This window comes from Struthio camelus, chromosome 3 (genome assembly GCF_040807025.1).
Source record: "Struthio camelus isolate bStrCam1 chromosome 3, bStrCam1.hap1, whole genome shotgun sequence".
In the NCBI taxonomy this organism is placed as follows: domain Eukaryota; kingdom Metazoa; phylum Chordata; class Aves; order Struthioniformes; family Struthionidae; genus Struthio; species Struthio camelus.
This window is the reverse complement of record NC_090944.1, coordinates 113,921,738-113,943,265: the sequence shown is the minus strand read 5'-3', so window position 1 is coordinate 113,943,265 and position 21,528 is coordinate 113,921,738. Positions and strand designations below refer to the sequence as shown.

The following is a 21,528-nucleotide window of genomic DNA, read 5'->3' as shown; positions in this document are numbered from 1 at the left end:
CTGTCTCTGACTGTGCTGTCTTGCCCTTTCTTTTTATCCAGTGCAGAGGCTCACGTGATTTCAATTTGTGCCCGTTGCCCGTTATATTGTTGCTGGATACCACAGGGAAGAGTAAGCTCTGTCTTTTTTGCTACCCTCTCCCCTCTCCAAAGTATTTATACGCATTGGTTTAACCTGCTTCTCTTCTCCAGGCTAAACAGCCCCAGCTCTCAGCCTCATTGTATGTCAGATGCTCATGTACCTTCTTTGTGAGCTTTGGCTGGGCTCATCCCAGTAGCTCCGTGTCTCTCTTGTACTGGGGAGCCCAGCACTGGACCCAGCACTTCAGGTGTGGCCTCACCAGGGCTGAATAGAGGGGAAGGATCACCTCCCTCCACCTGCTGGTAACGCTCTGCTCAGTGCAGCCTACGATACCATTGCCCTTCTTTGCTGCAAGGGCACATTGCTGGCTCAAGGTCAACTTGTTGTCCACCAGGACTCTCAGGTTCTCCTCAAAGCTGCTTTCTAGCTGGTCAGTCCCCAGCCTGTCTTGGTGCATGGGATTATTCCTCTCCAGGGGGAGGACTTGGCATTTCCCTTGTTGAACTTCATGATGTTCCTCTCTGCCCCTTTCTCCAGCCTGTTAAGGTCCCTCTGAAGGGCAGCACGGCCCTCTGGTGTATCAGCCACTCCTCCCTGTTTTGTGTCACCAGCAAATTTGCTGAGGGTGCACTCTATCCCATGGTCAGGGTCACTAATGAAGACGTTGAACAGTACTGGCCCCTGTATCAAGTACTGGGGTATACCACTAGTGACTGGGCTCCAGCTGGACTTGTGTGGGTTTTCTTGTTTTTTTTTTTTCCTTGCCTCTCCCACAACTTACTTTCTTAAAGCTGAAGTCCTAGTGTTGGCATCTGGAATTTCAGACTGCCATGTCCCTTTTTGTGCTCTAAATGAAACTTTCCTCTTTTATTTCTCACCCTCTTTGGATATATATAAAGGGGAGGCCTTCCTCTAAACTTTCTGGAAAGTAACAATTCTCCATCTTACACAGCAGGTGGAAATTTTCATAAAGATATCTTTTTCTTTTTTTTTTTTAAGTTGCCATGAAACTTCCACTGAGCAGTTGCTGTCAGCTACTGCGTTTGATGTGGCAGACCCTGTTTGTCAGCTCCCTTTCTGCCTGATGGTTCAGAGCTTGTAAAGTACTGTAGTAGCCTGCTGGGTAAAAGTGGTTAAAAATACAAAGCCACAGCCAACTTTTTTTTACTTGAAAAGGCCATAAGGGTAACAACAATAGTGACCTTTGTATTTGTTGCAGTTTTTAGTTACCAAGCAGCATTGGTATGTTTTCTGGGAAAAGAAACACTTTCTTCTTAAAACTGCTTTTCCAAGGCACTCAGCCTTGTAGAAAGAGAAATGCGCTTGAATTGTTGTAGTGATGTTGTATTCTGAAATTTCCCCATGTTCGAAAAGAATTTTCTTTTTCATTGTAGCAAAGCCAGGCTATTTCTCATAAAATAATCTTCTAGTCGTATTTTCTCTCAACTTACCATTATTTTGCATTGTAACCATATTTAAACTACTGTAATTCCAATATGCAGTACACTGAAGAAGATTTTAAGGTTGTGCTCTCGGTTTATACAGATCTGATTTTGGGCTACATTCTTGTTAAGAGTAAACGCACATGTTGTGGATGGAACTGCAGGAGTCTGACTTCCGCACTGAGAAAAGCGAAAACATGTTCTGTGGGTTTGATAACGTAAAGTCTTTTGCTTGAGTGGTGAGCATCTTTTCTCACTTGTAAAAGAAAAAAATTATCCTTGTAGATGTAGACTGAAATGTGGAATCCATTAGCCTTATTTGACTAAACGGGTTTGTTTAAGCAGATGTTTGACCTCTTTGCATCGAGGGATTGACTGTGGTATTCTGTCTTTGTCTCTGATTGGGGTGTTGAATGATGCAGACTAGTAGAAAACTCTGTCTGTTCTTGTTCTTCTGATTAATATTTTGAAATCCTTAATATCTGTACAGGGAGCAATGGAACACGTATGGAAAAAAATTCCTCAGAAGATTTGTTGTAGGTGCAGACTTGTGCTCCTGTGACTTGTCATAGTAGGTTTCTTTCTCACTGTGCAAAATGCAGTCTTACCAAGCTGCTAATCTTGTCTTTGCTCTGCGTAAGAGCTTAGCTGATACCCTTCTAGACTTGTTATTGTATTTCATTTTTTTCATAAATATGTTTCTTTGCTTCCATCCTTCATGGTGTTACAACTTTCTGGTCATCCCAGAACATCCAGAAGCGTTTAGCCGGCAAAAGGCAAGACTTCATCCTTTGCGCATGAGCCACTTTTTGGTTTACGGTAATCTTTAAGGCAGTTCCAGACACTGGAAATCACCATTTTTGGACACAGATTGACAGTGTTTCTTTCTATAGCGTAACTAGGAGTGACCAAGAAAGGTACTGAATATCAGCTTTAAATATGAATTGATATGGTAACAGTTAGTCTGAACTGTATTCAGTGTTGATTCAGATTCATCTGCCTTTTTAGGACATTAGTTAGAAGCACGTTGTCACCAGATCTTATTTTGTGAGTATCTTGACATTCCTTAAGTTTTTTTTTTTTCCTTTAATTTCTAAGACTGATTATTTCAGTTTCCTTTAATAACCTTTACTTGTTATTCCAAAGTTTCATTTCTTAAGTGTGTTAGAAATAGGAAGAACTACTCCCTCACTGTGAGAGAAATGTGGGAGCCTGCCCCGCTGTTTTGTTTCTCCTTCTGGGCCGCAAACAAGCGATGGTTTTCTGGTCGTTGTAACATCTGCAGTATGTAAGGTATTAGAGCTTCAGGGGGATTTGTTCATGAACGTGTTGACGTTCCTCTGGGTAGTTGCTACTTGATGTATTTTACCTGTCACTGGGGAGGAATGTGCTGTATAGTTTGCCGCCTGTGTGAGCGGCCTGACTCGTGAGCCCGACGTCCTCCAGGAGGGCTCTGGCGCTCTGTCCCGTTCTTCGGTTTGGGAGCTGCTTTTCCAGTGATGGAAGCAGCAGAACAGACAGTCGTGTTGCTTCTTGGCTGATATGGTTTATACTAGCGTAGCTGTGAAAACTGCAAAAATAGAAGGGGAAAGCTGAGAAGAGTGGAGCTGAAGGCGAGAAGAAATGTATGGTGTTTCCTAAAATGAGATGTGCAGGTGTACAAAATGGTTTGCTGCAGGAAAATTATGATGACTGGGACATCGTAAACTCAGTCTTACTTTACTACACATACTACAGGAATCATCTCCCTTTATTGGAGGTTTCTCTTCCTCGGCTTGTTCTCCTTTTCTGACTCTTTTGTGATAAGCATTTTCGTTGATGGAAGTAAAACGAAAAATCTGTTGGTGGAAATCAGTTTATTATTATCACAAAGGCCTGAATCAAAGATGCTCTTTTTGGAATCAACTTATATCTGAAACGGTGTTTTTACATCCTTAGGGTGTGTATGTTGTAATAGCATTGGTATTTACAATACTCTTATTGGCTAAGATGCATTCTTTAGTAGCATAAGAAAAATAGCATGTTAAGTAAAACTGTGTTTAAGGCTACCATATCATGTTGTATACATGTTCTTTCCCTTCTTGTCCGAATTGTACGTGTATTTGACTTAAAATCACTGGTATGTCTTGTACATGTTTTGACACTATATGAAGGCTTCTCTGTTAGTAAGAACAAACCTTGGAAGAAGCGGATAGGATAGGAGAAGCTATTCTTTTCTCTCCAATAGTGTGCCTGTATATATTTTTATAAATGTTTTTTAAATGCCTTCTAACCCTAAAATTCTTGTTTAATAAATGTGAAATACTATTTATATGCTGATTTTAGACCATTGTTTTGATTCCTTTTTTCGCCATAGTTAAGGATATCAATCTGCAGACACCTTCATGCCTTCGGCCTTTTTGTTTGAAAAACAGCAACAACAAACAACAAAAAACTACCATTAGGTTGTCTTTTCTCTCTGTATATATTTAAAAAAAATTTTTTTTCCTAATTTTTAATGAGGGCTAAGCATGTTAAATTATATTTAACCTCTGGCATCACTTGGATTTCTTAATGCCAGCTATCAAAGAAGCTGTCTACAAAGAAGACACAAATGAATTGAACAACTGTAGGTAGCTGCTCTAGCTGAAACGTGCTTTGGCTAGCCTTCTGTGGACAACGCTAAAGCAGGGGTATAACGTGCCAAATATAAATGCTGGAGTATGACGATGAACGTTTGAAAAGTGGAGACCTGGCTACTTACAGTTACTATTTTATAACTAATAATAAAGTTCCTCCTTTTAGAAAGCAAGGTCGCTTCTGAGGAAGCAGAGGAGAGTGCCAGTTAATAATACTGTTGACTTGTTAGTAAAAGTTTGCAAGTGATTGATTATAGGTGATATTACTTAATTCTAAGTGTTGCTAATCAGCACCCTCTTGGAATTGTTTTTCTTAAAGTCTTCGCTCCCAGACTTAGGTGTTCACAAGTGATCAGAAGGAAAATAAACCAAGCAGGGTGTGTGGGGAGAAGGAGCCCAGGAGGAAAAAGTTCTTAGTTCCTCAAGAGGAAAAGAAAGGTGTGAATCTTGTGTGTGCCCTGAAAGACTCTAATCTAAATGGTAAATAAAGTGGAAACCCAAATCAGTTATGCATTTAAGAATATCATCATTTTCAAGTGTATTATGTGGTTCTTCACTATATGGGGTTTAGGTTTTTAATAATTGGGATAAGAACATTAAAGGATTTCCCTGACCTTGCCATGAAGTATCAGTCTTTTCCTGTTTTTTTTATTTGTGGAATTAGTGCAGTAGCTTTTAGATTTAGTCAACACTAGCACGGGAATTACATTTTTTGCCTTCACTGGCCATTTGCTATTAGCTCCTGAAACTTCTGGCAGGAGGCTTTCCTTTTTCTGCTTTCCAATTCAGTGGAGAGGTAATAAGTTGAAACGCTATACATTTTGAAATAATAAACCCAGGTTCGTTAATACTTTAAGTCATTCAGATGCCAAAAAATGCTCATTCTTATGGCATACACTGCAGTGAAACAATTGACTACAGTGAAGAAGCAAGAGTAGAAATTCTTAAAGCGTTTTTGAAGTTTTAAAATGCTACATGCAAAATTAAGTGCAAAGTAGTATATGTAGTAATATAAAGTAGTTCCTATTAATTGGTATGCAAATCAAGGCACTGTTTCATTTGCAGATAAAGGGCACATTATTAGACTCCCAGTCTTGCCAGGTGTGTTCAAGAGTATAAAATAAATCCGCTGGATTGTTAGCTGAGTAGTCATTTGCCTAGCCTAATGAGACATACTACTATTAAAGTGCTTTGATATTTGTTCCTAGCATCACTTATATGCACGTGGTTATGTTAAGGACATGATTACAAAGCAGCCAAGTGTTCTGAGAGCTCTCAATAGCTACATTTAGTCGCACTAGTTCAGTTACAACGTGGAAAAAAACCCTCTTGTATTGCTTTTATTATTTTCTTCTTTAGGCTTTGCAAGCAGCAGCTCATAAAAAGCTCAGTTTGCAGCTGATTATTTAAAATGCTTTGGTGTTTTAGAGACTTCTATACACTTTGGACGTCTTTTTGCAGGGGAAGGCTAAATCCTTCTATTTTGCATTTATTTCTATTTACGTGCTGAGTCTTGATCCCTTCCTGGAGAATCCTTTTTCTTACAACACTAAGTCACAAATGAGGTCTCTCTAATAGCTAAGCCATTTCTCTGTATATTTTATGGGTAAAAGACTTCATTACTAATCAGGATTACCAGATTTGCTTGGTACTGAATTTACCATGATTTCAAATTGCCAGCTAAGACAGAGTTCCTGCTTCTTTCTTTCTTTGTGTTATTTCGTTTACGTTTGCAGAAATCTGACTATTGTGAGGCTGTAGACACAGGACTGGTGTCATTATAAAATGTGTCCTGGCAGTAGCAGGAAATCGTGGAGGAATGCTTACTGGTTTTTAGGTGCCCTGAGTGACAAATATTTGTCTTTGAAATGTTTTTGTCTTTTTATAGTGGAGCGAAGCAGTGTTCCTGGTTCTGCCCGCGCGTCTTGGGTTTTGATCTGAATGTTTCCACTTGGTGTGGAGGAACGTGATAGCACACAAGTATTTCTTAAAGAAAAAAGTTCTCATTTTGGAAGATCTCAGACCAGTGAAAAAATTAAGTTATACAGGCATTTATTCCCCCCGAGTTTAAAGGGACACTGTGAACTTAAAATCTAGATATTTGATTCTTTCCTCTTTAACAAACTGTATTAACGTCAGTGGTTTTCTGCACGCTTTTGTGGTGTACTGTTCCATTTCCTCTCTAGAAATGGTCTTTGACGGATGACGTGAACTGGTTCTTTTCTCATTGATAATCAGTTCAATCAGTTGGCCATGAAGTAGCATCAAGCACAAGAGACAGCCTGCTTGCTGGAGGAGAAATAACAGAGGGAAGAGAAACTAGAGGATAAACAGCTGAATTACTGTGGTTTTATAACTTACTACCTGTCAGCTGAGCTGCAGTTGAGCTATTAGTCTGACCAACTGACAGGTGACACAATTTGAATAAATCAATTTAAGGATTAAATCAAGTATTTCTTTACCTTGCATTGGAGAGTGGACAACAGAGCCCACCTCGTTAGTTACTGTATTTCAGCTGAAACTTGTTAATGAATTTTAAGCTGTTTGCATGTTTGTGCATGCTACTTCTTAACAAGAGCGGGTAAAACATTTTAGGTAACTGCAGAAGGCTTCCTCCCCACCCCACCACCCTTTTCCTTTGACTTGGACCTGATCTGAAAGCTTGTGTCAAACACTGGTCTTCTAGTAACAGGCAAAAGTGTATTCTTCCCCCCCCCCCCCCCAAAAAAAAAAAAAGCTGCATAATTCCTCCTTTTTAGCTGTTTTCAATGCTTGTTACTTCTCGTGACTTAATTTTTTCAGTTGTGACCTTTATTTTAGTCTTTCAGAAAGTTGGATCTGTGAAACGCTTTCAAAGGTTAAAAATAGTCGGTTTCATTTTAAACTGTTCTACAGTAAAATGTTTGATATCAGAAATCGATATGTTCCAGGGAAATACCCATAAGATATATATATTTTTTTTTCTTCTTCCAGTGTTCTGGAAATAAAATCATTTTATTTGGCAATAGTTAGATACTTGCAAGAATCCTTATTTTGCAGATGCTTAATGCGATTGTTACTTATTTTTTATTTTTGGAAAGTCACAGTTCAGTAAGACTATTGTGTTTTGGCTCTTTAGTGTAGATACTGAAGTGATCACTTTGAAATGAATATGTACTTGATACTTTCCCCTTGAAACAATTTTTTCTTTCATCTCAGGTGGTTTCTGATGTTGTGGGGTACTGCCATGTGTAGAAATGTGGAATACTTGATAAGGAAGATGCACAATCGGCTATGATTGCCAGGGATTTTGTAACATCTACGGAATTAGAAGTCATAATCAGAGGGGACATCAGAGGGAATTTGCAAGTGATCACAGAGACAGAATGAAGCGAATCTTCCTAGTTATATTGAGAAAAATAAGGGCTTAGCTTACCAGGGAGAAGGAAAGGAAGTTAAACGTTGTGGGGTGAATGGTGTTCCCTCCTCCCTCTCGGTCCTCTGATTCGATGTGTCCAAATACACATATTTAAACCTCAATTCAGTACTGGTTTTGGTGGTGTTAGGAATGAACAGAAGCTCTGCAGGTTTCAAACGTGTGGTACTAATTGAATTTCTGCAAGGGAAAGCTGTAGTATTCAGGAGTTATCGCTGCTTGTCTTCAGTGTGTAGCCTATAGCCTATTGCTTTTGCCTCAAACTATTGTACAGAAGACAGATAGTAATGAAAATATATTCCTTTAATGGTCCTGTGTGCTTGAGTTGTACTCTGTCTGCAGACCTGATAATAAAGCCTTTCTTGTCTGTACTAAAGATGCAGTAGTGAAGGTGAACTATTTCATTTGATATCAGAAACTGAAATGATAGCCAGTAAGAACCCTTTAAGATACTACACAAATACAGGGAGGGGGGGAAAAAAAATCATATCCTACCTGTATGGGCAGTGAATCTTAGTTTTCCTTTTGAACGTATAGAACTCCGTTCCTTGCCCATCCCTTCCCTCTACCCTGCACTGAAGTTAACCATCCCTTTCACTGAAGAGGTCTAGACTCTACTCGTTTGTCTCCTTACCCCAGTCACAGCATTAGATGTATGCTGGTCTTTGATTTATGGCAAGTTTTTTTTCAGTTTTCCATCCTTCCTCCTTCTGTAGGAGACCTTCTGCTCTTTCTCCATTTAGTTACTTTCTGATGATGCAATTAGCAATTTTAACTATTTTTTTCCTCACCTCAGCATATTTTTGCTAGTAAATGTGGGATGATCAACAGTTGTAGCTTCCTCCTGATGTCATTCTGGCCACTGAAATATCTGGTCTCCGGTTTACAAAATAATGACTAATAGTTCCTGTCATCTGAGCAGCTCATTTTCTGAACCCACCTTCTTGTCTATAATTAACTTATTTACATTCGAATTACTGTTTGTTTAAAGTAGCATTTTAAACGTAATGTTCCAACTACAGATTTTTTGGTTTGCTTTTACCAGAGTAGTTTAAGAAGAGTAGATGTAGAAATAAAACAAACCTGCTGAGATTAAAAACAACAAGAAAAAACATTTTTGACAACTCTTTTTTTTTTTTTTTTTTTTTTTTTTTTTAATCTAATGAGGCGAGACAGTTGAATTTGAAAGCTGGGTCAAAAACTTATGTAATTTTGAGACCCTAAATGTAGAAAGGTGTAATGACATAAAAAGATCAATCTGTATGCATATGTTCTGATGAAGTATTTTTGTTTTGTCCGTATTTTGCGCATGCAATTTAAAACTAAGCTGGAAACCCTTTGCTTAGAAAAAAGATGCTGATTTTCCTATCTTTATGCTATTTTCCAATTTAAATCGACATGTAGCATGTAGGTTTCTTTATTGTAACTGTCTGGGTGTGGGGATCTTTTTTTTGGTTTATTTTGTTGCTAGTGAAATTAGCACGTAGTCATTGTAAAGTTTACCTTTTTATTTTTATTTTTATTTTTTTAATAGTAGTGGAATGGGGTGACGATGTTAAAGCAGTATCAGAAGATGAAGCCGTGGTGCTGGTGAACCATCAAGCAACAGGGGATGTCTGCACTCTCATGATGTGCCTTCAGGATAAAGGCACGGTAGGCTACAACTGGGGAGTGGGATATCTTCTATGTATACTACTTATTACCCTGTGTGTGTTTGTATCTGTGTGTAGTACTGATGACTTTCTTTTGTGTGTTAATCCATGAAGTAATCCTTAAGTAAGCCTTAAATAGGAAGGTGGTTGTTTAGATTTGGTTTAACGTGACAGCCAGTAGCTTGAAGCAGATTTGGGATGGTAAACGTTGCCTTCAAAGAAGGTCAGATACAGGCTGAGTCTGTGTGGATCCTGCCTAGGTTAATGTGGAAGGAAGCAGATCTTGTCGATAATCATCGTCTCACGCCGTGCCCTCATACAATTCATCCCAACTTTACTTAAACCAATGTAGGTTTAGTTTCATGCTTGTGACTTCATTCCAGCATAGAATTTTTCTCATAAAGTTAGAAGCAAGTTGTATATGGGATTTTTGGGTAGAAGTTCAGAAACCGAAGATGCCTTCGCTATGAGAGCATGTCCAGGCTGAGCTATCTGAAGTCAAAATTGCTTGAGCTGCTGTTTCAGAAACTTTTAAGTATTTCTTGATGACGAGTTCAACTAATGTCAGTCATCTCGCATGTTGCTGTTCAGAAATTTTGTGTCAAGGGAGCGTAATGCTGGAAACCAGAGGGTGGATTCTGAACAGGAAATTAAATTTATGGGGAAATTAAGAGGAAGGGGTGTGTATGCTTAAGCTACAAAGGGTAGGATGCATACCTGACAGACTGAAAAACTGCATACTAAATCAATTGTCTATAACTTAAAATGTTATCTTCTCTTCTGATACCGTAGTGTGGGAAACGAGGAAAACAACAACTGTTCTTCCTGGTATCTGCACAACTTGTAACTGTCCCTCTATTTTTCTTAGTATATATTAATTTAGATTTTGCATACACTGTGTCTCTGTTGGTGATTAACATTTTTGTGGAGTTTTTCCCAGATCCTACTTGTGACACAGCTTGCACAAACATTCAGTTATGATTAGAAAAGTATGAAAATGTCAATGAGGAATGACCAAAGGGAGTTGCTTCTTCCTTTCTACGATAATGTAGAGATTATAATGTTCTAAAAGTACTTCTAATTGCTTTAATTCCTTTACAAATTGAGGAAGTTATGTATTTTAATACTGTACTGAAATCCAAATGAGAGAATAAACTCTTGGGAATTTTTTAATTCCCTTCATCAGAACTAGCCTTAGGACAATCTTTTGGGATGCCATAAAGATATAAATGTGAAGTTACTGTCCTGTGGTTGTGCATTTAATGTAATCTTGACTTTTGAAGTTCCAGATGTATTAAAATTTTCGATTATCATAGCAATCCATTGAGGTATTGTGTGTGTATATATGTCTAATCCATATTTATCCAACTGTTTTGACTCCATAGATAAATTACATAAATGAAACAGAGATATTAAGGATTTGGGGTTTGCATTATTATAAAATCTTCAGTCAGAAGAGAGTAAGTTCCAGTGAATGTGGAAGATGCTAAAGAATGGTGGAAGGTGTGGAGCATGGAAATAACCTTCACTGTGGAGACTTTTAGGTTTGGTGGTTTTCAGAAAAGCAAAGCATCCTTAAAATCAGATTTTTTTTTTTTTCCCCCTCTCCCTTAAATAGTTGTAATCATTGCTCCAAGAATATACAAGTCCTAAGCCTAGGATGGAATTTTTGGGTTTTTTTTTTTTAGCTAATAAAAGGTACAAGCTTCAACATATGCTTGAAATATTGCATGAGTAGTACAAGCGGCTAAAAATAATGAGAAAGATCAGGATAATTTATCCTTGATAGAACCTGCTGAATCAGGTGCTTTTAAAAAGCATGCTTCATATTTCTGAGCAGGCATACAGACTTGTCTTCTCTTTGAGAGAATGTGAAACCACTGGAGTAATAAGAGGAAAAACTATTCTGGTGAAGTTAAAAAATTAAAAAGCAACTAAAATGGGGCAAGTTTTTTAAATACAGTTTAAACTTTACACAGAGTCCTGCAGAACCTTGCTGTTTATCTGTTTATAACAAGGTAGTATTTTACAAGAGCTGCTTGTATTTTTGTTTAGGGCAGTTAAGCTGCATTGATTAATAAACACTTTTTCCGCTCAACAGTTTCTAGCTCTCAAAGTTCTTTGCTGAGGGTGAAAGACTCATTTTCTGCTGACGTAGAGGGGAGTACAGAAAAGTAAAATGGCTTACCAAAGGCTGTTTCTCGGCATTAGGGCAGTGGTAGAGCTAGGAAGATCTTTCAAATTCAAGATTTCTTTTGCTTTCATTTGCTGGGCTATATGGACAGAATTCAGATGTAAATCATGAGTGGTTACGCATTTGCTGCTGCTTTTCTTTAATGTTAATTCATTACTTCAGTTTTTTTTTCTGTGTAACAAAGTAGAATACTGAAGCTTTCCTGCAACTTGCCAGTAGATTTCCTGAGGAGCGTGTAAGGAAACGTAAGGGTATTTTTTTTTTCTAGCATTCTATGAATTCTTAGGCTATAATACCATTTGTATATATCTGTTTAAAGCAAGTTTAATCTTCTCAAGCAGAAAGCTAAAATACATACTTTAAGCCACTGCTCTTTCAGATTCCCTTTTGTAAATAAGGGAGACTTGATCTCTCACTAAGGAAGTGAAGCTTGCATTAAAATTACTGGACCAGCCCTTAGCTTAAGGCTGTATTGTCTGACTATTAGTTTTGCCATGAGACGAGCCACATTGAGCAAGGCTGAGTCAGAACTGACCTAATAGGCTTTTTTTTATAGCACCAGAAATTGTTCCAATTCAGTTGTGAAAGTAAATCTTAAACTGTTAGTAAGATAGCGGACATTTCATCAGCATTAAATGTGATGTGCTCACCAAAGAGGAGCAGATTAAAATGCTGCATTTACGGCACTCTGACTGGATTAGGAATGATAAATTTGGCTATATTTGCTGCGCTAGAGAAGAAAGCACTGGCTGAAAGGCTGTAGTGCTGTAGTGGAGGGGAAAAAATTGTTTTCAGCTGTTTTTAGTGCAAGCTGCAAGATATTCGTTGACTTTGATCTTTAAAGCACGTGTCTGCCACTTCACAGTGAAACTGGGAGTCTATTCAGGTAGCTTTGGTATGAAATTTGTACAAAGTGAAATGAAAGTAGGCCTGTAAATAGGAGGCACCCAGATTTGTTATTGGGAAAAATTTCTTCCGTACTCTAAACTTCCCTTAGGTAAGAAGGAGGAAGCAAAAAGCACGGGAAGTGGTGTCCAAAAGCTCGTTCAGTCCTTAAACAGCCATGAGTCTGTGTTCGAGTAGTTCTTGAATGTATGTTTGCTTAAACCGACTTGAAATGTGTGCGAGAAGAGACTCTTCTGAACAGCACTGTTTAGCTCCTAAGGATATTAAATGAGAGAAGAACCACCATTATCCTGCCTTTTCCTCTGCTCTGCCCTTGATGGCAGAGCAGTACAAGTGTCTGTTGGCTACAGATAATATAACTAGGTACGTCTTGCTTTTTAAACTCTCCCTTCTTTATTTTATGTGATAGAATGTATTTTTGTTTTTCCTTTTGCTACTCTATACGACTGTGTAGGCTCACAGGCAGATTTGACATCGCTGAGCTCTGGAGTTTACCTCTTTGTCGCTTGCTCACAGCAAACTGCCTGTTGTCTTGGTTAAAACTTCTATGTTACACTGATAGACTTTGACGCAATCACTCTTCCTCAGGAAGTCTGAGGAAGTCCAAGGATGCTAGTTAGGAGCTATATGTCTTCTAAGACATGGTCAGATGGACTTCAGGTTCTGAAAAGCAGTGATAAACTTTCAAGATAAACATACCATCATCTAAATTTGTCAGCTAAATGGCAAGCTGGCACATGGTGACGAAGACTGATGTCGGAGGAAAGAAGCGCCAGCATTGCTGGGAAAGAGTTGCTCCTCGAAGATTGCCGTGGTACTTCTAGAAATCAGCGTTGACTCCTCAAAACACCCAAAGCCTTCACTCTTCAGGGAAGCAGCATATCTACCTTGCTTATCTCCTCCAGCAAAATGATGTTGGCCTAGCCTCTTCTTGATGTAGTAGAACAATCTTTGTCAAAAAGTAAAAGTAATAGATGAGCACTGACAGTTATATGGCTATTGCCGCAGACTAAAGCGTTATCATTGCAATTTCAGAGGTATTGTTAACTTGATTGTGGCAAAGATGCAGTTGCCTACATCAACGTGTCTTCTCTGTGTGGGTGTGTGAACAGGAGTTGATGGTATCGTGGTGTCTTATGGAGCAATAACTCCTTTCAAAAATGTTTTTCTTTACTCTTATCCTTAGGGCACACCTTTCCTTCTTTTTTTTTTTTTCCTTCTATTTTACTGAAATGGGGAGAGTGTTCCTCTCTGCAGAGAAGAATTTTTATTTTAAGGTTATTTTAAGGTTCTGTCTCTTCTCTGTAATCAACTATCCTAAGGGATAGTTGAAGTACCACTCTGGCTAAATTAGTATCAAGGACAGAGCTATATCTAGGAGCTCATTTTTCTTTTACCACTCACAAATATGTAGCATGACTTAGCTCCCTTGGACATGGAGCATCCACTAAGAAATGCTACTGGCAGACAGGAGAGGATACTAGCATACCGTAGGGGATAAATGGATGCTTGTCTCCAGAGCTATCCTTTTCTCTCAGGCCTGGTTTCCCTTTCGACTTCCACTGATGCTGGAGGGTCCAGAGCTGGTGCTCTTGCGTTATCCAAACTCTTCAAATAGAAATTTTGCTAATACCTCAACTTTTGTGGGTTTTTAGTATTTTTCATAATGTATTCTTCTGCAAAGATAGCTAGCGTCTATATGTGACATTTAGAATTAGCTGAGAGATTATCTATATGTCTGTGACAGTAAAGCATCTCGGATGTTCTTTGGCAGTTACGCTCTTGCAAGTGTATACAACTTCACTTTGCTGGGCGTCCTGCACTAGTTGTTTAAGGATAAGTGAAAGAAACAAGGAAGGTAACAGTTATCTTTCTCCGAATATATAACCCAGGATTCAGTTGTAGCTTCTGTGGTCAAAGAGGAAAATAGATAATCAGAGCACTCCTAAGAAATAATTAGATGTGTTTGGAAGAAAGACTTCTGATGCACAAAATTTTGGATACAAAATGCAGTTGTCAAACTCCTTTTGCAAAACAGAATTCCTGCATTAAAAGATGTTTCTTTCTACAAATTCTGCTTAGATACACAAAGATATAAAAAGAGGCAAAAGCCACCATCATCCACTACAGCAAACTGCTTTGCCAGAAGTATCATTGAAAGCATGAGTGTGAATTCAATAGGCTGTTGAGTATTTCAGTTACTGTGCAAACCTCTGACGTTTGAAGAGAAACATAGAGTACGCATGAGCAGTAGATGTAGTCAACTAATGCCTGAACGATGCGTTGTCTCTTCTTAAAGAATCTAGCATCTTTATTTCTATCTTTGTCCCAAGCTACGTATCTTAGACAATTGAAAAATGTCAAACGGAGCAGGCCTGTTCAAAACTCAAAAAAACGATCTTCTGACTACTAGAGGAAATACCATGATTCTTGTGGATTTTGTATTCTTTCTTGATCATGATGAATGGAAGAGTATTACATTGTGCGGCTTTAAGTTTCACTCAGCTTGGATCAGGCTTTGAATTTGCAACATTCTGATATGGGAAGAGTAAAGGCAGGTAGCCTCATGTATGATGGAGAGCATAAAAGAGATATTGGAGTTTCCAGTTCTGGAAAGCCAACTCTTACTCCTGAAAAAAGCTATGTGTAGGAGCTATAAAGGGAAGAGATTTCTCAGGAGTAGAGACTTTTCCATACTCTTGTTACTTACTTGAGTAATTTTTCCTGTTCTAGATCTCAAAGGACTAAACATATATAATACCTACCTTCATTGTTTTACAGAAGTAATGGTCAAGGTGAATCTAATAGCTCAGTCTCTATTTTTACCTTTTCAGTGTGCTCCTTGGTCAGGATCACTTAACAAAATTGCTGAGGGATGCGTGTGGCGGCTCTACCATGGGGAAAAAACATTAATGACATGTGGGCTGTAGCCAGGTCTTAGTGAATGCTACTGTTCAAAGATTAGGATGAGCACGTCTGGAGCATGTACTACGCATCAGAATTGGGGGAAGGAAATGATCCCATCCCAAAATCCCCAATACAAAAAATGTAAGGAAACGTGTTTTTATAGTATAGATAATACAGCTGGAGATTTCAAATGCAAACCTGTATTTTTTGGTGTCCTTTAACAAAAACTGAAAATGGTTTGGGTTTGCAGTTGTGACCTAAAATTATAATGGAAGCAATCTTGTCCCACGTGTGTGTAAACATGGCGTGGGAATGATTCCAATATGGCTTGTAGTGTAGAACGGTATGTTACATTTTATAAAGGTATTTTGTATTTAATACTGTTCTTGGGGGAGAAGCGGTGTAGCACCTCTGCTCCTTCTTACCTTGAGGCATAAAGGACTTAACACCAATAGAAACAAGCAAATATATGGAATTATGAGGGTGACTTTTTTAGTAGCTTCCAAAAAAAAAAAAAAAAGACTGGTATATACATAATTGTTTGCACACAATAGTTACTAAGCTTTTTTTATCATTATTTTCTTATTCCAGGTTGCCCGTCAGATGATGTGGGTGATGGATCATATTTTCAAGTATACAAACTTTGGCATTGTCTCTTTAATCCATGGAGACTTCTTTATAAGACAGGTAAATGGAAACATGCAATAGTGTTTTGTTTTATCCTTATATTTGGAACGTTGTGGTGTTCTGGGACTTACTTGCACAAGTCTGCCTAGATGGATTGCAGGATGAAATAACTATCCTGAAATACGTATATTTGGATAGAACTTTGATACCTGAAACTTTTTTTTTAAAAAAAAATTCTATGTTGTTTAAAGCTCTATCACAAATGTCTACAGGACTGTACCAAGATGGGAGAGTATTATGAGAGCTGTACAAATGAAGTACATGGTCAGTACTTTTTGTCTCCACTTTTGACTGCACGTTGTGGACCCCCTTTCTCCTTTCCTTGGGGACTTCAAAGCTGTGCAGTGAGTCTGATTAGTTTATTGTTCTGACTGTCAAGGTTGACTTCAGATAAGGAAAGGCAGGACTTTTGATGGTGGCATGGTTTAGATGAGTTTAAACTGGTGGTGAACCTGCATAACAGTAATGAATTGATTCTTGAAGGTAAATTAATATTTGAGCTTCAGGAATTAACGTAGAGTTAAGTCCAGCATCCCAAATGTTAATGGGTGGAAAAATTTAGTTTCTTACCACAGTTTTGGGGTGTTTGTTGTTGTTTGGTAGCTGTTGAGCAAACCCACGCTTTAAAAGTAGAAACTGAAAAATTTAAAGGTAAGCATGGATCTGGTTCCAGTTATGTGCAGTAAGACAGCCTGCATACACATTTCTTTCCCTTTCTTATTTTTATTTGTCTGGGCTTAGAATGTTTGGGCAGCCTGGGAGAATTCACATATTTTAACTTTACAGAGAAAGAGAAGCTAATTTATTCGGAATGAAAGAAATCTGTATTCACTCACAGCGGTATACTGCTACAGTGAGATTTCTCGCTAAGAGACTAGAGGCATGGTTGGAAAACCTCAGGCAAGGTTAGGTAATAAAATGAAGGTCTCCAGAGATGTACGACTGAGAACTATAAGAGTACTGAAGAGAACAGGACTTGACATTTTGTAAAACGTAAAACCATTTCTGTAGTTCCAATTCACAAAATACACATTTTGAAGTGCACATGGCTGTCAGCTGTTTAATTGTAATGTCTGAATGTGTTGCTGCAGTTCCAGTTACAAAACATAACCAAATCACTGCTGAGCTACGGAAAGTAAGGCTTTTCCTCATTTTTGTGAAGAGGTAGAGGTGTGCAACATAACAAATAAAGTGTTACCTATCATGAATCTAAATATAAATGGATTGAAAAATAAAACGTTTCTTGGCTGTTTGCTTTTCACTGATGGGTATAGCATAAACACTTAAGGTGGGTGAGTGAGGGTCCTTTACCTATCTATAAAAAGGCCTTACTAACATTTGAATGAGCTAAGAACTTCATTTTCTGTAAAATAGTATAATTTGATCATAGCATAGTATATCCTGTTTGTTAAGAACATTCGAAGGCCTCGCTCTGGTGAGCAGGAACAATAGCAGTTTTAGGAATGCTTTTGATGTCTACTAGAAGTTGACTAGCGCTTCCTCTTTTCCTATTGAGACGTTTCTTAGAAACTGACACTGTCGTCGAGTTGCCGTACTGATGATGCAAAATGCATGCCACCCTAAAGAATGTGTCAGAAGTTTGCTAGTGCCTATCTTCTCTCCTGTAAAGGAGAGGAATTTCAGCCTGTTGCCCGTGACACTGATAAACTAACCATGATCTTGAAGAGTAGGCAAATTAAGGAGTTTCTTCTGCTTCTACACAACTTGCTTTCTCTTCTTTCTAGATAATGTTTTAAATGTGTTTATCTTCCAGAGCTCTTCAGAATTCTACTAGTTCTTATTGTTGCTTTTTTTTTTTTTTTTTTTTTTTAATTCTTAAACACACCTTGCTTTCCCTTTACTCTGGCAGATTTTTCTATATTACAGCATTTTAAACCTCCCCAGTATTTGCTAAACTTCAGTTTAACCACTAGTCCTATTCTTTAGGTATGCTTAGGTTTTGGAAAGTTTTAATATTTAACTTACGGAAAGTTTATTGTTCACTGCTCTTTTCTTAACTACTGTGCTGTCCTGGAGTCCTGTGGTCTGGTGTGAAAGGCCTGTTTTAACTGAGGAACTACTTTATGTTGCTCCTTAATTGAATTAATATGAGCAGGCAGAGCTTTTTCCTTCCCTCCCAAAGAGGTAAGTTAGGAAATAATTGCAATGATGAGATTTCAAAATGTAGGAGAAATGCTTTCACAGAACTTGTCTTCAGTAAAATACTACTTATTGTTGCCTTCCACTCAACCCTGTCCTGTTCCACCACACCACTCAGCGCCCCTCCTGCCCCCCCAAACAAACAAAACCTAGCGGAAGGTTTATGACAGTGTCCTTGAGTTTTCAGAGAATTGAAATTGCCTTTCCTTAGGAAAACTTAAATTTTGGACTCCTGTGTCTTCTGAGTGATTTGGCAAAGTCACTGTAGAGCCCTCAGAAATACTAATTGCTGTAAGTTGATGCCTGTGAAAATTAGAGTGGCTCGCTCGCTCTGTGTGTGGGGGTGGGAAGAGAGAGGATTTCCGTTTTTAAGATATTTCTACAGTAATCAAGGACAAATCTTACTGTCTTTGGTCTTAACACTTTGTTATGCCCATGATCAGAGTAATTCATTCGTTTCGATGTTTGACTTAGCATATGCGATTACTTGATATTTTTAAATACATCTTGTAAACCTTACAGAGTATTTAAACAACGGTGTTGGAACCAGCATAAAATTGTGTTCCAAAGTACTGGTAAAATGGAAAAATGAAAAAAATGTAACTCTCTTGGCTTCAGTTAAATTGTATTTTACACTAGATGAGAATCTGAAAGAACTTTGCTCAAGATATTCTCCCATTTCGGTTGAGGAAAATTACAGCTGAAGAGCCCAAATGCACATTTTGCATGCTCAGGGGCACTAGCTTCCAGAAGAATGACGTTTTTGGCTGTGGGTTACAATTTTGTGCAAATTTACCGGGTTGCTTTGCACTGAAGAGATTTGGAATCACATATATTTAAAAAAAAATTTTTAATCCTGAAGAGAAGTTAAGCTAACACATCAAAGAGGAAAAATGAATACCAACATCTTTTGATTTCCCCCCACCTTAATTCTTTAGGCTTAATTATCACCTGGCTATACCTTATATACAGCTAACTATCTAACTAGCATTTGGTGCTGTACAACACCTTGTTGACTTGATTGTCTCCTGTTTTTGTTGTTATACTTTTTTTTTTTTTTTTAAGTTCCCACGAAGCAAGTTACTTTTCACTCAATGGCCTCTCCTAGAGTAAGAAAACCCGTAAATGTTACAGCCCAATACTTTTTTTTTTTTCCCCTTCAAACAAGGGTCTTCTAGAAGAAAAGATCCAGTCAGTAAGTTTTTTTGGTCAGTGTGCTAATTTGAGTGGAAACTAAGCATTCAAGCATCCCAGTTTTTTGGACAGTGGAGAGAATGCTGCAGTTTTACTGTGCTGACTGAATTAAAGTTTATTCTTCAGGTTTAATTCTATTTTCTGCTACCTGTGCAGTTCTAATATGGGGATGGAGGAGAAAGTTGTATAGAAGATAATGGAGTTATTCAGAGTAAGTGGAGATGTTACTTAGCTTGCAGATATTACTGACGGTGTGGGGACAGGAAGAACACAGCTTGACCTTTAGATTGTGTTTGCAAGATTCTGCTTAGCAAATTCAATTTGGAAATTGGTAATAAGTATAGAAATCTTTAAATACATTGTCCTGTTATGTGGTACTGCCATTGACAGTCTAGAAGTCACACTTGGCAGAGAAGTGGCCAAATGGAGAGTTTTGTCCTCACTTGCAAAGGCTTTTTTAGCCTTTCTGTATAGTCGCATTAACTTGGCCACCAGTGGTTATTTTGAGGACAGCATTGCTTTGTTTTGTAGTAGAGGCTTATTTGTATCTCTGAAAAGAGAGACAAATCTTAGAACTGTAGTAATTATCTGTCTAACTTGGTCTCTTAAGCATTCATTTTATTTAGGTAATGTTTTATCCCTTATAGGGAAGAGCACACCGTGACCAGCAGCTTGTGTTACTCAAGGAGCATCTAGAAAAATATTACAGGAGCCGTAATCGGAAATGGATTGTTTTATTTCCAGAGGGTGGCTTCCTTAGGAAAAGGAGGGAAACAAGCCAGGCATTTGCCAAGAAAAACAATTTGCCATTTCTTAAACATGTCACCCTGCCGAGACTTGGGGCAACACAAGTAATTCTGAAAATGCTTGTAGCTCAGCAAGAAAATGGAACTCTAGCAGGTGGAGACGCTGTGATAAAAGGTAAAGATCACTTAACTCTTTGGATAAAAAGCAAATTGAACGTTCAAGATTTGAGTTATTAAGCAAAACCTTTGTCCGTGTTGAATTGGAGAGGTCTCTCTAAATGTCAGAGTACACCCATAATATCCCATCTTTTATATAAATGTTTTCATATTTAATCTCATTTCTGCTAATTTTATTTCTGATGATGTGAGACAAAAAATGAAACCCTTAATTCTAGTTAAAGTTGGTCCACAGTGTGGCTGCCGTGAGTGCTTGTTTCAGCAAAAATGATGGGTAGAGCAGACACTGGAATGAGTAGCTGGAATGGGCAGAGGGTGGGGCTGCTCGTTTCAGCAAGGATGGTGGGCTGTGCTGTTTTATGATGCTATGGAACTACAATAAAAAGTATTTCTGGGATATGCAGACTACTTTCAAGTTTCTTTTCCTAGCTTTAAAAGTTTCTTTGCATCCAGTACTGTGCAGGCTCCATTCTTCTCAATTTATTTCCTCTTGAGTTCAAATTTTTCTTTGTCTGTTCTCTGTGACTTTGATAACTGTCCCCTCTACTGGTGTGAGTTAAACTGTCATTGATATCTGTAGATTTGAAGGACTGTTTTGGATCTCTTTTGTGTTAGAGTTACGAAGGAACAAAAATATTCCTCCTGCATTATTGGTTTGGAACACCTGGGGTGTAGGGAGAAGTGTAGTTCTGGGATATAAATAATGCCTGCAGCTATGGGAGTTGGTGCTTTTAGTCTCTCAGTTTTTAAAATTAATTTCTTGGCACTGTTATGCAATGGGGTTAGATCTTGTTTGACTTAGTTGTGGATTTCTGTTACTTATTACAGAAACAATGGATTGGGGATTTGTGTTAAATTTTTGACAGGTGGTGCTGGGATTTTCCTACCAAAATTAGTCTAAATAAGAATCGCAGAACGGTCGCAGTTGGAAAGGACATTTGGACATCATCTAGTCCAACCTCCCTGCTCAGGCAGGGTCACCTACAGTACCTTGCCCAGGACTGTGTCCAGACGGCTTTTGAACGTCTCCAAGGAAGAAGACTCCACCACCCCTCTGGGCAACCTGCTCTGTTGTGCAGTCCCCCTCACAATAAGGAAGTTTTTCCTCATGTTCAGACGGACCTTTGTGTGTTTCAATTTGTGCCCGTTGCCTCTCATCCTATTGCTGGGCACCGCTGAGAAGAGTGTGGCCCCATCCTCTTGGCACCCTCCCTTCAGATACTTACACATGTTGATCAAATCCCCCCCTCAGTCTTCTCTTCCCCAGGCTGAAGAATCTCGGCTTCCTCAGCCTTTCCTCATAGAAGAGATGCTGTGGGAAGCCCAGCCTGATGCTGGGGAGCCCAGCA

At 38.5% G+C, this 21,528-nt stretch overlaps 1 protein-coding gene across 4 annotated transcripts in view; it reads left to right on the top strand.

The window, feature by feature from the left end:
* Window positions 1-21,528, top strand: part of LPGAT1 (lysophosphatidylglycerol acyltransferase 1) — a 70,665-nt gene that overhangs the window by 18,442 nt on the left and 30,695 nt on the right. For all 4 annotated transcript variants that reach the window (XM_068939785.1, XM_068939784.1, XM_068939782.1 and 1 more), the window contains 3 exons: window positions 9,091-9,209; window positions 15,807-15,902; window positions 19,904-20,177. In XM_068939785.1, coding sequence (XP_068795886.1) covers window positions 9,091-9,209; window positions 15,807-15,902; window positions 19,904-20,177 — 489 coding nt within the window. The remainder of the gene's footprint in view (window positions 1-9,090; window positions 9,210-15,806; window positions 15,903-19,903; window positions 20,178-21,528) is intronic.